Here is a 16,551-nt window from a genome sequence, read left to right on the forward strand (position 1 = left end):
CTTAATCTAATGTCACTATACCAGTGCATGAAGTGTATGTGAGGAAGAGGAGGATGATGAGAGAGTAGATTATTTTATTGGGAATAAATCTGCCACCTGTGAAAAGTCTGTTTAGAACACTGTATTTTAACATTGGTGATGATAGTGTTACTTTGAGAGCTAAATATTGGTATAAAAAGGTTGAGAATATGTCCATGTTTTTTTCTGTCAAAATTAAATCAAATAGTACTTAGTATTGCATGCTCAGTAGCCTAGTTAAAAGACTGTAGATGAGGCAAATCTGCTTACTAGAACCTCTGAAAGTGGCCAGATCATGTTACCTTTTACTAATAATAGATCACTTTTTTATCCTTATCCTGCTTCACGTAAAAACAACAATTCCATAATAAACAGATTATGCCAATACTATTGGATAGAGTGGTATGCAATGGGGGAAATAAAAAAAGTGAAATTAATTAAGAAAGTTGATTCTTAACTCAACCGGGCCATTTTGACAGCTCACAGTCAGATAATGTCATGTGTAAATGAGCAAATTAAAAATGGCTGTGTTCCATTTAGCTCCCTCGGTCTCAGGGTGTATGCTGAACAGAGCCACGGTTCATGTGATCATTCCTGCTAAAAACATGCCTCAGAGCCCACTGACTGCCGGTCGCTTCATATCAAGTGCACAGACACTTCCTCTCATCTAACTCTTGACACAATAGTGGGCGTGTCTTGCTCCGAATGTCCAGCTATTCATTTAAATCCCTCAGATTTAAGTAATGACTGAGCCAGTGTTTGACAAAATTTCAGTTCAACATATTACAATAGCACTGCATTAACAATCTAAATGGAATAAGTGGCTAAGTGTGTTGAAAACCTCTGGCTTATCTTGTTTTAATAGCTTTTAAACACTTATGTTTTATAGGTGATGGATGTGACCTTATCTGACTGCCGGCTCTTTCCAGGCTGGGTCCCTTTGTCGTGGAAACCAAAAGTGGCCGGACTTATCTGCTGCTTCTCTGCGTCCCCAAAAATACTGGCAGATCCCTGCTTTGTGTCAGCACCTGACTGAAAATGAACTGAAAGATACCGAGGCTGAGCTAAGAGTATTATTATTATCATTATCATTATCAATGTCATTAGTGGTCGACTGAAAGGGATTTTCCTGTGTGAGGATTGTGATGATGATGATGATGATCTTTAAAAAATCTGATGGCCAATTTCCCTTTTCCTAATAATTCGGAAATACGGATGATTATTAGGGCCACAAGTAAAAAATAAAAGAAAAATTGAAAGAAAGAAAAAAAAACCCAGCATGAATTACGAGAAAAAAGTCATAATTCTGAGATTCCTTGAGAGTCAGAAATTGGACAGAATTCTACCTTTAATTTCAGAATTCTAAAATTAAAGTCAGAATTATGACTTTTTTCTTAGCATTATAACTTTAATCTTTAAATTCTGACTTTTAATTTTAATTATGACTTTAATCTCAGAGTAATGACTAATCTCAGAGTTCTGACTTTAAAATAAAGACAAACAGGTCAATGTTTTGCGGCCTCCTGCAGCCGCAGCAGCAGGATCTGACTGATTCACTCATTTAACAGAAAGAAAGAAAGAATTATGCCTTATTTCAGAGTTCTCACTTTAATCTCAGAATTATGATTTAGGTTTCTAAAAACAAAATGTGTTTTATAATTGCCCCCCCCAGTTTACTCTAAAACCTCTTTTATTACTACTTTTATTTTGAAATAGAGTTAATCCTGTTTCTGTAACCCAGATGCCATAAAACGTCTTACGTTTACACGTCACACATCAGTAAGATATACTTGATGTGTGAGAAATTTGAGGATAATCACACACAGCAAGGTTTTTCCTCTGATAACCTAATCTGTCGTCTGTGATGATTGCAATATCAAAGATGTCATAATTATGCACCTCTACAGTGAAGAACTGTTTTTTTCGCTTGTTTATTTTATTATTAATCTTTGTTTTACTGGAGTTCTCCCCTACTATCTCCTCAAAGGGACAGACGCGGCCGAGGGAGTGATTAAAAACTGCAGTGCAATAATAACATAATGCTATAGCTGAATCACGATTGGAGCCAATGTTAAGGGAATGGGTCAAATAAACCCTGTATCCTGTGTCAGGCTGATATGACATCATGGCGCTAACGTGATAAAAGTGAGCTGCAGGAGACACAAAATAATAAGAGATAAATGTGCCTCCATCTTTCTCAAGGCACAGACGAGAGCAGGAATCCTTCGACGCCGGCCAAGCAGCGTTCACCTCCTCGGATGAGGAGGAATGTATTTGTCATTCATTCATCACACGAGGCTGACAGGGAGTGTGGTGGTGCAGGATTGTAAGGGCCTCCATGCAGGCGCCTCCACAGAATCTGCCTCTGACACTGTCATACACACACACACACACACACACACACACACACACACACACACAGTCAGTGTTAGCAGTGCAGGTGAGCAGGGCGTTCCGTATCGAGGGTGAGCTGAGGAAGCAAGGACGCTGCATGTCCAAAATGACAAAGGTTGCATTTACACCTGTCATGACCCGTTTAATCATCTACCACTTCAAACAGGAGAGTCTGAGGCTCACGGCCTCCCAGCAGCCTTTGCTCCTGCAGCTCAGGAGGAGCTGCATGGCATTCAGTGGAAGACCATGGGCGAAACAGAGCTGCACAAGTGTAAAACTTAACTGTTTCTTCCATAAAATAAAGACAAACAGGTCGATGTTTTGCGGCCTCCTGCAGCAGCAGGATGTCAGATCTCTTTCTCTGAAATGATCTGACTGATTCACTCATTTAACAGAAAGAAAGAAAGAAAGAAAGAAAGAAAGAAAGGGAAATGAGTTGTTTGTTTGAGCTAAATGAACAAAATTCAGTATTTGCAGTGACAATGAATACAATGTCATTTTCTGTGTGGTCATGCTGCATTGCTGTAATAATTTGGGGGAGAATTAATCAAATATTTACAATTGTTACATCTATTAATATTTAACTCAACGTTATCTGGGAAGAAGATTCCCCCAAGAGTTTCATAATCCACAATTTCCATTTTCTTCTTACTTAATAATGCAGAACCCACAGAAGGCACAAATCTCTCAAAATAAACCACAAACCTTATTTAATAGTGAATTAGTTAATTGATTAATGAATGAATGTCCCATATTAAACGGTGGTGTTTTCTGTAAACAGACTTTAATCTTTTCATGTGACAAATATACAAAATATACATCCCGAAATATATAATCCAAATAAACAAACTGGGGTGAAACATTCCAAAAGAAAAAAGAAATGTCTGCAGTGTTATTTAAATGGTATCAAATGAATATATCTTAATTCATATAAGTCCATGTAATTATTAGATAATTAAAAGTGCATGTAAAATGTATTGAAAATCACTTTATTTGTGGATATTTGTCATAATAAATAAAGGAATTATAGTATATTGTATTGTAGGGCAACTATTTAAAAAAACTCAAGAGAGAATATTTTATCACAATTAATAACCCATTATAAAAGAAATTAGGACATTTTTGGAAAAACAAACAATTTCTGTCTTATTACTTATTATTCTTATTATTCATTATTGCTAAAAAAATGAATTCCAAAAATTCTTCTTGAACAAAATAGTAACTAAGATTATCCCCTGACTTTTCTCTTTTAATGTTTTATTTTAAATGTCAGTTCTATGGGATGTTAATGTTTATAACCAGCGAAGAGGCAAAATCCATTCAAAAATAAATAATAACCAGCATCAGCTACATCTGTTATGACACTGACCCTTGTATGTTTAGTTTTTTTAAATTCTTACCTCTTCTTTTCACATACACACAACCAATAATGTGAATAATTACACACTGAGAATGAACGCATGAATGGGACATCACCCTCCTATCAACTCCTCTTTACTCCTGTACTCCTGGTTATCTCCATATAACATCGCGCATATTGCTGCAGTATTGGCTCATCACGAGCAGCTACAGCAGGCGCTGGAGTGTTGGAGATAATGATTATCAAGTCGGTACATACGGCAGTGACACCTGAAGAGGGTCAGCCATTATCCTGTACAACCTCCTGAAAGAAACACACACAGAATTCAGATAAAAAACGAAATCAATAACAACTCAAGCTTACAATCGCATATTAATAGGAATACAAGTGGAATTGGTTTTATTATTATTATTATTATTATTATTATTATTATTATTATTATTATAATTGGCAGTAGTAGTAGTAGTGACAGCACTATAGCTTATATTTATTATTTATTGCTATGATGTTCTTATTATTTCAGCCAGACAAAGTGAATGCCAGTTCATGTCAATATTTATTGTATTATTCGTATTATTGGACTCCATTAGGTCACAATTAAAAGATTTTAAAGGGCCCTTTCCAGTAAATTCTGCGATAAAGATAATTCGATTATCGGCCGGCCCACAGAGTTTGACCGTGCCTGGATAAATGGGGAGACAGGGCGGCGTCCTGCCACTTCTCCTCGCAGGCGTCGTGTGTCCGAGCTGCACACTTTGACATCACTGAGAAAACACCTCATTCATCAACCGGGCCAGTGAGTAAGAAGAAGTACTGCGGGGGTGGAGGTGGTGCTGGAGAGGGAAGGGGGAGGGTGGGTGGCGTTTTTACCTCCCTGACAACTGCTCCGTGAGACGATAGAGATGGTGGGATGTGAAACAGTAGCGCCTGGTGTGGTTACTCCCTCTGATTAAGAGGAGAAGGAGGAAAAAAAATGCTCCAAAACTTGCCTGGCAAGAAGACATCAGCGCGCTGTCCGTGCGTAAAAACGCGTGTCAGTGCGTAAAAGTGTGCCCCCCACCACATGAGCAGAGCTTGAAAATGAAAATGTGCACATGGATTTACATGTGAGTCCATTACTCACACACTCACACCATAAAGTGAAACATTCAGAGCAGCAAGGATTATTTCAATCAAACAACCTTTAAAATGCAACACTAACATTAAAAAACAAAGGCCCAAATAGATCATTACGAATGAAAAACACACACACACACATTAGCTGATGTTAAAACAATAATATAGCTGTTAGCTGGTAAATTCGTGCTCATTGTGGACATGCAGAGTGACTGTGTTCATTGTAAAATAAATAATATTAAAGATCATTGTTGTCATAAATAATAGCAGAGGCAGTTTTATAGTCAGCGTGTATTATTTATGAATCACAGAGTCCAGCTTTGCAGCTTCAGAGTGTAGAAGAATTTGAATGTGTCCTATTTGCACACACACTCTAATCTCTCAAAATAAACCACAAACCTGATTTAATAGTGAATTAGTTAATTGATTAATGAATGAATTTCCCATATTAGACAGTGGTGTTTTCTGTAAACAGACGCAGACTCTTTAATCTTTTCATGTGACAAATGTACAAAATATAAATCCTGAGATAGTGAGTTTGTCCACTGCATTTCATCCATTGTCTTTAGAAACTATGAGTAATATAGAATGAATATTGTGATTATTGGTGGAAAGTTTGGTGCAGTATTTCCAAGGCCAGGCTAAAAGTACAGGGTACATATATATACATATATATATATATATATATATATATATATATATGTATATATGTATATATATGTATGTATATATGTATGTATATATATATACATATATGTGGTGATTCTGGGTGCTATGTACATAGATGTCAGCAAAAGGGACAATTACATGTCTTTCTTTCTTTTACATTTTATTTATAGAATATTCAAATGTCAAGGCCTTGGGGTGTTCAGGGATAAAGAGTCAAATATAAAGTGTGCCATTCTTGACTGACAGCATTTAAAACATGCTGTATCGTGTGTGTGTGTGTGAGAGAGATATGTTTTAAACTTTTCCATTTAAAACATAGATTTTAAAATTTGAAAAGTAGATCGATTTTAGGCAAAAATACAAATATACATCCGTGTTTGGGCAGCAGTGGTGGTGAAATGGGGGTGGCACCAAAAAATTGCAAAGGGAAACAGAATCTGTAGGGCCAGCCCTGCATGAACAACAACATGACAGAGAGCATTGGCAGCATAGGGATGCAGAAATAAAACTGCACATTTAAAGTGTATTGTTCCGTTTATAGTGACATAAGATGGCAGTATGAGGCCTTTCTGAGCAGCAGCAGTATAAGCAGCAGCAGCAGCAGCAGCAGCAGCAGTAGTATAAGTATAGACCAGGTCTAATATTAGTGGCGAATGTGGCGTCGTGTGCACTTGAGTCTGCAGAGTCTGCGCTCCCTCCCATCCAGACTGAATGTAAACAGACACAAATACCTGCTTAATGGTTGCGAGTGTGATGAACCGGGAACTGTTAGTGTTAGTGCGGCTCTGTGATCGCGCACCGTGGTGGAGAAGAAGAAGAAGAAGACGACGAGCTGCAAATGAGGGGATGATTCAATTGACACCTCGCGCTACTTTTGATCACTGCACTCTGCTCTCATGTATATTGGGGCCTGAACGAATCACCCGCGCTTCAAAGCACACACACGTTTAATCCCCCATGAAAAGCGTCTGACTTAAATAAACTAATTTGCAGCAGATTAATCGATCGCTGCCCAGAGTACAGAGAATAAACAAAATGAATTTGCATCAGGACCTTGACTAAACCATCAAATCCCTAAATTAATATTATTATTTTTTTCTATTTTGCATTATCAATTAAAGGCGTACATGTATTAGTTGGTACATTTTTTTTAAATTAATCCTCGTCCATGCAGAAGTACTAAATAGTGGCCTAATGATAGTCTACGTGAGACAAAGACATCATCTTGACTCGTTTACAGATTACATTTTATTAAACCAGATTAAGTGTGATTGTCAAGGAATGGTGGAAGAAGCAATCCGAGGTTTTACCTTAAATAAACAGCAACGCAGCAGTGGGAATAAATAAATGATAACGTCCGATATAACAACTGGACTCTCTGTGTCTGACTGCAACATAATTGTTCACAATAGATGATATTTCCTCGCCTCACACACGTTTTATAGCACAGCATTTTGGTTCAATTAATTATAATACTACCAATAGTAATAATAATAACAATAACAAAAACAATAACAACAATAACTACTCTCCCCCCCAAAAGTGCAGGTTAAGGCAAATCATGCCATTTAATGAAGTCTAAAATACAATATATATATATATAAAAAAATACAGATTATGAAACACACAAATCCTACAAAAAGTCACATTCAAAGATGTTTTCTCATCTGTTAATGTGACATTTTTAGATGATATATATGTGTGATATATATACATATTTATGGTATAAAATTGGGATTTAACTAATCTGTTTTTTTAAAAAAAACACACAACTAACAACAAACAACAACAAAAAAAACCTCTTTTAAAAAGTCTCAGTAGTGGAAGCACAGAAATAAGCCACATATTTACAATGTAAACAACACTTTTAAACTAAATGTTTGAAGGTAAAAACAATGTTAAATGTTGGATTTTATTCAGCGCGTGCACTTAGACTCATACAGATTGTCACGAGAAACTGATCAGGGTTTTGTTTTCAATAAATGAAACAGCAGATCAGCTGGCGAGGAGATGGACATCCATCCCTCTGTGAAAGTGTCACAGACTTGATTACATTTGCATGTTCTCATGAGTTACAGACTTGATCAAGTCTCTTCTCTCTCTTTCTTCTTTATTTCTCTCTCTCTCTCTCTCTCTCTCTCTCGGTGTGATTGATTGGAGGAGTTCATAGGCTCGCACCCCCACCGTGTTTGCAGCAGTTGACGCTGCACATGATTGGTCCGCCTCCTGCAGTCGCTCTCACCACAAGCGCCTCCTCTCATAAACGGAGTCCGAGCGCACCAGCGTTTCCCAGATACTTCCAGGAGAAGCAGCGGCTCGCATTGACAACTTTTGAGCGCGATCTATGGCACAAAACTAGCAGGTATGTGGCGAAGAAGCGACTCTTATTTAACCTCTTTATTCCCCTTTTAGAGTTTTTCCTTAGTCTTTCGTGGTTTTTTTGAATGTGGTGTCGAGCGCACCAACAGGAACTCACTCATCATTTCAGGGTATCGTGTTGTTTTTTTTTTTTATCACTCCAGTCAACCTCTCGGTCCTTATCTGTTTCGGGTCTTATCAAATGGTTATCTCTTTTTTGCTGTGAAGACATATTGCGTTTTGTTTCCTATCTGATATGTGTGTGCGCGCGCGCGCGTGTGTGGGAGGACAGGGATTTGACACGGATGGCTGGCTCCATGTGCCTTTCAAGCGCTCACGATAGAAGTATGGCAGTCACTGTGGACTGGGTGTTTTATATTGGATGATATAGAGCGAGTGAACGTTAGTGAAATGATCCACCAGACTCTCGTTTTATGCGTTTTTGTGCTCAAGTAAGGATGAAAACAAACTCTACATCAGAGCTGGATTTGCGTTTTTCCACAACATATGCGCGTCTCTGTCCAGACACATTTGGAAAGCTTTCAGGATTCAGTTGTTGTCCAGACTTCACTAACTGTCCTCCTCCATTTTCTTACATTCTACAGGGTGGACTACTCCCTGACCACTTTTATTAACTCCTAAGTTGTATGGAAATTGCTCCTGGATGGACCTGGGCGAAAACAGCTGGTCCATGGTCAAGCGAGAAGCATCCAGCAGCCCAGGCTCACCGGCTGAGCAGAGCTACCTGTCCGGTGACAGCAGGAGGGACGTTCCCACCTCGGAGGGGTTGAGGACACCTCCGAGTGAGCTTGACGCACTGGGCCACCGCCGCTCCGACGGCAGATCAATACACTCCTACGTTCACTTCGGACACCACAACAACACCCTGACCACTGCCGAGGACGTCCCGCTGTTTACGGACTTGGATCAGGGCAGTAAACTCGTCCTCTCCAGCGGTGCGCACAAGGCGAGCTTGTTGGTGGACTCAGCCGACATGTACCAAACACTGGCCATCGCCGCAGCCCAAAGCCAGACTGGATATGATTCCTCCTCTGGTGGTTATATGCACTCCAACCCCAACTCTCCCGTGTACGTGCCCAGTTCCCGAGTGGGCTCCATGATCCCAAGCCTGTCTTACCTGCAGGCCAGCGGCTCCGCGCAGCCCAGCCACGCCGTCTCCAGCCACTCGGTCTGGTCACAGTCCACGCCGGAGAGCCCCTCGTACAACACCGGGAGCCCGCACACCTCCAGCCGGTTCCACTATCCCCCAAGTCCGCCCATGAATAACGGAACGCCGAGAGACAGCGGATACAGCAACATAAACATGAGCAACCGAGACCAGTACGGCCTCTCTCGGCCCCTCAGCGGCACCTACGCGAGTCCATACTCTCCTTATGTTGCACCGCAGCTCTCCCAGCTGCCCTCGCCTTGGCCCGGAGGACCCTTCGAGAACACCATGCTGCACACTCTGCAGAGCAGGAGTGCGCCCTTGATCCGAGGACCAAACGGAGGTAAGACCCCCTCAAATGTCAAAAGTGATGGAACTGATTTCATTCTCACTGTCTGGGATGAAAACCATGTTTTTGTAACATAACTCCATGTCCGCGTGAGAGCCAAAGCTCTGAATTAAAATAAAAAAAGGTTCGATCCAAACTATGTTTGACAAAGAATCCTTCCACAAAAATATTATTCATTTGTTAAAAATGATCTAGTTTGATCTGAGTGAAAAAATATTTATGGAAAAAAGAAATCGGGCCTATTTCAGTGCGCAGACCAAGAATTTGTTCTAAAAATTAGACAATTATATAAAAAGAAAATATTCACCAAGTCATTTTTATTAATTATTATTATTATTATTGTTATTATAATAATGATGATGATGATGTGTAGGCCTGTGTGAAACCTGTGGATCTGATTTGATTTCCCTTACCTGACATAAGGCAAATTGCAGACTTATTTATTTTTTATTTTTCACGCACTCATTTTTTCTCTCTCTTCAGTTTCAGATATTCTGGACGATTTGGGGGAGAGCAGGGAGTGCGTCAACTGCGGCTCCATCTCCACGCCGCTGTGGAGGCGCGACGGCACGGGCCACTTTCTCTGCAACGCCTGCGGCCTGTACAGCAAAATGAATGGACTGAGCAGGCCATTAATTAAACCACAGAAACGGACGGTAAGCAGAGAGAACACTTCACCGCTCACTTTTTTGCCCAAACCATTCAAACAATGGCCGAAAGTCATCGGCAAATTACCAGTGGTTCATCTTCTAATGTCCAGCCTAAGGTGACACGTGTATTTAGTTAAATACAATATATGTTACCCATGTTTGTTCTTAATTCATATGCAGAAATCTACAGCTATAATAAACCTCACAACACATACTTGAAACAATCGTTCCTCAGCATGGAAATGTCTCTGTAAACGTGTTAAATTTAGTTTCAAACACACGAAAAAGGCGCTGATTTAATTTAACTGAACTCACACATAGAAAGCGTGAAGGTAATTAATCATGCACTTAATCAGTCACCCACTCTGGTCCGGTGCTTGTGTTGAGTAATTCAATCTGAATAGGCGACACAGGGGCCAAATCCTTTCCTGCGCGGTGCCATTACGCACAGATTATTTTTTTTTTAAGCAGGAAATCAAACGTAGCGTTCATATGAACACTCGTTGAAATGAACATCCTGTGCGTAAAAAGACAGTTAAATGGAGGTCATAATAGATGCTGTATTATTGTTAGGAAATAGTGTGTAAGTGGCCGAATCGTAATCCAATTAGTGGAGTGTGGCTTTTCCTTCACAGCTCATTTCCCCTTGCTTATGTTTCAGTATTATTTTTTTTTTTATCATCTCAAAAAAGGTCTAATATCACGTTTTGTTATTTATCACCAGTCCACGTCCAGAAGAATCGGTCTGTCCTGCGCTAATTGTCAAACCAGCACCACCACTCTTTGGCGCAGAAATGCGGAGGGAGAGCCGGTGTGTAACGCATGTGGCCTCTACACAAAATTACACGGGGTGAGTAGAGATTTTATTTCACACGTCCCCTCCCTCCTTAATTTATCCCTTAATTCCGTTTATGACCGCATCAAAAATCTGTTAATTTAAAACAAACAACAACAAAAAAAAACAATAAATAATGTGTGTCCATAAATGGGGGTCATTTATCCGCAGGTACCTCGACCGCTCGCCATGAAGAAAGAGGGAATTCAGACAAGAAAAAGAAAACCGAAAACATTGAATAAAACAAAGGGATCCTCTGGTGAGTGTGTGAGAGCACATACTGTACAATACAAATCAAGGTGTTGCCTTTTACACTTGTGATATTAAACAACAAACTCAATGTTTTACAGGAAATAACAACTCTATCTCTATGACGCCTACATCCACCTCTTCATCCAATTCTGAAGACTGTTCAAAAACAAGCTCTCCTTCTGCACAAGTGTCAGGGGTAAGACGTCGTCTATATTATATATTATTTCTCTATGTGTTATAATGTGAGTAGTAATATTATAAACTTTAATTTTTGCTTCATTTTATCTGAATTCAAAGCATCACAGAGACAGTTATTAGACATTTCTATTAAAGGGCACAGGAGTGAGAAGAAAGAAAGAAAATGTATTTAAATAAAATCTGTGTGATCAGTTGTACAGGTACAAATGTGTGGAAAAACCTGTGTTGTTTGTTCCATTTGAACAGAAAAGTACACATTTTATATCAGCCGCAACAATAATAAAATACAAATAGAGGGAATACATTTTTTTTTAATTGTAAATGGGTTACAGGATGTTCACAGACAGCAGAAAAGTATTAATAATGTGATAAAACCCCTTCCAGTTATTTTAAAATACAAGCTTTGTAGTGTTGCCTCCTCCACAAAGTGTCATTTTCAGTGCGGCCTTCACTGCAGCACCTGTTTCAATAAAACACTCACACTCACAGGCATTGACGGAGGCTTTGTGGTGATGACTGTTGTTTTACACACCATAATGTTACAGTAAAATTAGTTTCACATTTTTCTCAGGATCTGTAGATTTTTCCGCCCCCAGTTGTGTCATGCAAGTAGTATTTGAATCCTGAAAAACCAAAAAGTGAATCAGTTTAATGGCTGCTTTTCACAGACAATAATAACCCTGTTGTTTTTTTGTTTTTTTTTGCTCTGTTGTTGCAGGTCAGTTCGTCCGTGCTGTCCAGCTCAGTGGAGGGAACAGGCTCCGGCTCAGTGATGAAGTATCCGGCACAGGACAGCCTGTACACCAGCGTGGGCTTGACTCAGCCATCAGATGTAGCTTCAGTGAGGGGTGAACCCTGGTGTATGGCCTTAGCTTGAACAACTAAATCTTTTTTTTTTTTTCTTTGGGAGGACAGCAATCCCCGGCCCCTTCTGTCTGGATGCTCTGTGTTGTGGAAGTATTTCGAGGGACATTGTTTGTTTCCTTCCTTGCAGAAGAAGCGTTGGACGGTGGGGCGGGGTGGGGGTGGGTTTGCGAAGAAGGGTGAGACCACTTCAGGTCATGCTGCAGACTTGAACCGAGACTGGAGTATCTGCGATTTTTCTCCAGATTGGTGTGGGGATCTTGTTGCCTTTAAAAAGAAAAATAAAAAAGTACAAAAAAAAAAGAAAGAAAGGGAAACGCCAGGCTAGATGATCAACGTTTTGGCCCACTGTGGATAGTTTCTGGACCCTGCCGTGTACTCGATTTATCCCACCCTGCCATGACACAGAGGCCATCGTGTACATAACGGATTTTCCTCTCTGAAGAGAAAGCTGTTGTTTGGATACAGGCGCTTCCCGAAAGCGCTGTACTACTTCTAATAAGTACATTTAGATTTTACTTTTCTTTCCACAACTGGAATCGTGCCGCAAGTGCCAAGACAACATTTATGAATCAAAAGAAGAAAGAGAAAAATATTTATAAATCTTCCAATGTTGAAAACATGGTTATGATTGTTAATAAAGATATCAATATAGAGTAGAAGTAAAGCCATTCTGATGCCTTCTTTTCTATTTCCCCCCCTCCTCCTTTATAAGTGGTTGTTGTAGTACAGTAGTGTTGAATCTGCACATGTTTTCCACTGAAAGCTCTTACTGTATTTGACTGAAACTCGTGTGGTTTAAACAGGGTATAAATGACTGTGTCATGTAGTGTGTTTGTTTGATTCATTGTGAATATGAACTCCTTCAGACTAATTTCTGATGTCGAAACATTTCGGCTGTAGCGTGAAGGTACTTCCCTCAGAGCAGAGAAGCCGTTGGATGGAGTTGTTTGAACAAAGCACACCCAGACGAGCTGTGAGTCCACTGACCTTTATGTTACAAGACATAAACTGCAAAAAAAAAGAAAAAGAAAAAGAGAAGAAGAAGACTGTCGGCTGCACAACCTGATTCATTGCAAACCGTGTAACCTTCACAATGCAAGCATGTACTGTTGCATCTTTTATTTTTATTTTATTTTTTTTTACCAGAATTAGAGCAATGTGGAGAGTGAGGTCACCTCTGAACAAACCCATGTTACTTTGATGACTTTGACTAAGGATTAAAGGGAGTGTAACGACATGTTGAAGCAGACAACGAGCAAAACTAAATAAAGACAGCAAACAGTTTATATTACAATTTAATTGTCATAAGTATTTGCACGTGCACACACACGCTGCATCTGCAGCAGAATGGGCGGCATGCAGATGGTGTGGGCGGAGTCTTCAAAAAAATCCAATCCGGAAAAATAACATAAAAACAACAGTTGATTTTGACATGAAACTCTGTTCTTTCATTTTATCTTCATTTTTTTTCTTTGTCATTCATTCTGGTGGACTTATTTATTTCTTTAAATGCCATGTTTATCAGCATTTGTTTTTCTTATTTGTTTTTTTTTTTCTGGAGCATTATAAGAAATTTTTTTTATTTAAATTTAATCCAATAAATTGTTTCTGGTGATGCCAATGAATTTAAAGTCACCCTGTGTAATTAATATTACTCGATATTAATATATCGTTTTCAGACTAAATAAAAAGGGAGTTTGCTTTTAAGATGTTTTAAATGTTAGGAGATGAGGAAAATACGATAAAACAAGGCCTGGATTTCCTGGATGTTTTTTAAAAGACTGTAATCAGACATTTTCAGGGTTTATTTTTTGCCTCCACACTTAAGCCTTTGAGATTTTCTTTTCTAGCAGCAGCCACTGAAGGCCCTTTCCTTTGTCCTCTTGAAACCAAGCAGCTCAAAGTACCTGTCACATTGTTTACAATACTTAAGCGAATATGGCCTGCATGAGTAATACTACCTGAAATGATTTTTTTTTTTGGAGATGGCCAAGATTCATGTGCGGGCTTAGTGTTATCTGTCTGCTCTTTGACATATTGATTTAGCGGAGTTTATCGAGTGTGGAGGAATGTGCAACAGCCACATCCACAGTTTTGACATAAACACATACTCTTGCAACCTTTACTTCAGCTGGTCTTCACACAGAACCGGGGCGACACGGTCACTTTATTCAAGTCAAAGAACATTCACTACACACTTGTGTTAGTGAGTCCGGTGTGGGGTGAGGCTGCAAATGGAGAATGGAAACATTTGGCATGCGTTCACTTGGTGCCAGGTGTTAAATAAAACTCAATCTGTACACCGAGACCACCGGGCGTTATGTGCTCGAGCTTCCAGGCAGATGGATTACAAGAGTGCACCTTCAGATATGTAAATTAAAAAACTAGTGTTGAATTCAAAACACCGGTAAATATTTATGGCTTTCTTTATTTATGACGTGGTTCCACCTTGGCACTGTCTTAACTGGTATCCATGGTTGCTGCGAGGGAGGACGTGTAAACACTGCAGCGCAGCAAAACCCTCCCTGAGTTCTCATCGGGATGGATGTTCACAAAGCTGGGGGTCACATCAACCGCCACATGCACACGGAACAGTACGGTACAGCACAGTGTAGTTCAGCTCGACACGGCGCGGTTTGGAACGGCAGCCTGTCAATCAACTCCACAAAGAAGAAGAACACATGGTAACAATGGAGGACGTCCAGCCTTTAATGTTCTTTCTTCGCGGCGCGTGGCTGTTTTATCTAGCTTTATTTAAAAGAAAGCTGCAGTGTTAACAGGAAATCGGTGTTTCCACCAATCGGTACAATTCGGTTCAGTGTGGTACATTGGTGGTCTTTATATGTTTCCATTGTCAGATGCTGAAAAGGTTCCCAAAATAACCGATCCATACCGCCAGGGTGGAGCTAAAACTGCAGACTTTTCTAACCTGTCTTCTTCTTGTGATCAACAGCTACATGCCAAAAGGAAAAGAATTGTGCACTGCTAAATGTCCCCTAGGTTCTATGTCACACTCTTCTTCTTCACTGTGTTGCACCGGTATGACGTCATGCTATATTATGTAGCTGAGGCAGATTCCGGCCCACACACCCCACAGAGGAAATGCAGGCCAGATCAGGGCTTACAGTTGCAACCAGGAACGATACAGATCAGTTATTTTGGCGGCCTTCACAACTTTAAGCAATGGATTCGCACATAATTGCTTAACACACTGAGCTGTACCAAACTGTCCCACTTGGTGGAAACGGGCTGAAGTGATGCAAGCTAAAGCTGGCGGTTACTGTTTGCGAGAGTGATGGAGACGTACACAGAGTCGCAGCTTTTCTGCCCAGAGGAATGATCAAACGCTGGACAGCGGGGGGAAACAGATTGGGTGGCTGAGACAGACGCAGAAGAACACAGATATCTTGATGGCTGTGCAGGGTTGAAAGTCCTCCCAAAGTAAACAGAACATGTTAACCCAACAGCAGCAACAGCAACAGCAGCAGCAGCAACAGCAGACTACAGGCCCTGAGGCTGTTTGACCATGGGGCAGCAGCACAGTATGGCCCAGTGGCTCCCATAGGAGATGCCATGTTGATCTTTCCATGTTGCCTTTCAAAGGAGGGCACCGCTGGCCCTGCCTCCGGAAGAGATGTGATCTCTGACTCAGCCCTTTTGGGTTTCCTCGACAGACACTGGGGCACAAAAAAAAAATACAAACATGATAGCTGTGAGGGGCTTGCGAGGTCCTTTTAAATGTCGAGTACTGTCAACAGATCAAGTGGAAAGTAGTTTTCGGTGAATATGAATCTTTATTGTCAAGTAAAGTGAATTTTATTTATATCGCCCCAATATCACAAACACAATTTGCCTCGAAGTGACGCCCTCTGTCCTTATACCCTCGCATCGAGTGCGGACAAACCCTTGCACAGGGGAAAATATGACACACGGAGGAGGGTTCCCTCTCCCAGGACGGACAGTAGGTGTCATCTTGCCCCAATGCCATCTGGGGTAGGTTCCAGCTCCTCATGTGACCCTCAGAAAAAGGACAAGCCGTAACTGAAGGGCAGATGAGGATAATAATATTAACGTTAGCATTAATGAGTAGCTATATAAAGTATAATAATAGTTGTAGTTGAAGCTCTCAAATGAGGGGTATTGTGTTTTCACATTCATAGAAAGTTCAGTGGTGTTGTCAGAGCTGTGTCCACGGAGCGTTCGCCCTTTCACTCACTTCAGTTAGCACTCTTGGAAGGGATAAAGGCATCTCCTCCACCCTTGTCAAACTCTGAGTCTCACACACAGGAAGTTTGTTTCACACAAGGGGAACTTGCA

The 16,551-nt window shown here is 40.3% G+C and overlaps 1 protein-coding gene across 3 annotated transcripts; it reads left to right on the forward strand.

Annotated features, from left to right (window-relative positions):
- Window positions 1-7,779: 7,779 nt before the first annotated feature.
- gata6 (GATA binding protein 6) lies at window positions 7,780-13,060 on the forward strand. 3 transcript variants are annotated; one of them, XM_044037326.1, is made up of 7 exons: window positions 7,780-7,919; window positions 8,521-9,426; window positions 9,916-10,088; window positions 10,807-10,932; window positions 11,089-11,176; window positions 11,268-11,365; window positions 12,086-13,060. In XM_044037326.1, exons 2-7 carry the CDS (start codon window positions 8,580-8,582, stop codon window positions 12,242-12,244), a joined length of 1,491 nt encoding a protein of 496 aa, XP_043893261.1. In that variant the 5' UTR covers window positions 7,780-7,919; window positions 8,521-8,579; the 3' UTR covers window positions 12,245-13,060. The 3 variants fall into 3 exon arrangements, with proteins under 3 accessions (XP_043893261.1, XP_043893420.1, XP_043893339.1); XM_044037485.1 differs by lacking the exon at window positions 7,780-7,919 and adding an exon at window positions 8,120-8,446 and having other exon boundaries at window positions 8,542-9,426; XM_044037404.1 differs by lacking the exon at window positions 7,780-7,919 and having other exon boundaries at window positions 8,125-9,426.
- The last annotated feature ends 3,491 nt before the right edge of the window (window positions 13,061-16,551 follow it).

This window comes from Solea senegalensis, linkage group LG1, assembly GCF_019176455.1.
Source record: "Solea senegalensis isolate Sse05_10M linkage group LG1, IFAPA_SoseM_1, whole genome shotgun sequence".
NCBI classification, from domain to species: domain Eukaryota; kingdom Metazoa; phylum Chordata; class Actinopteri; order Pleuronectiformes; family Soleidae; genus Solea; species Solea senegalensis.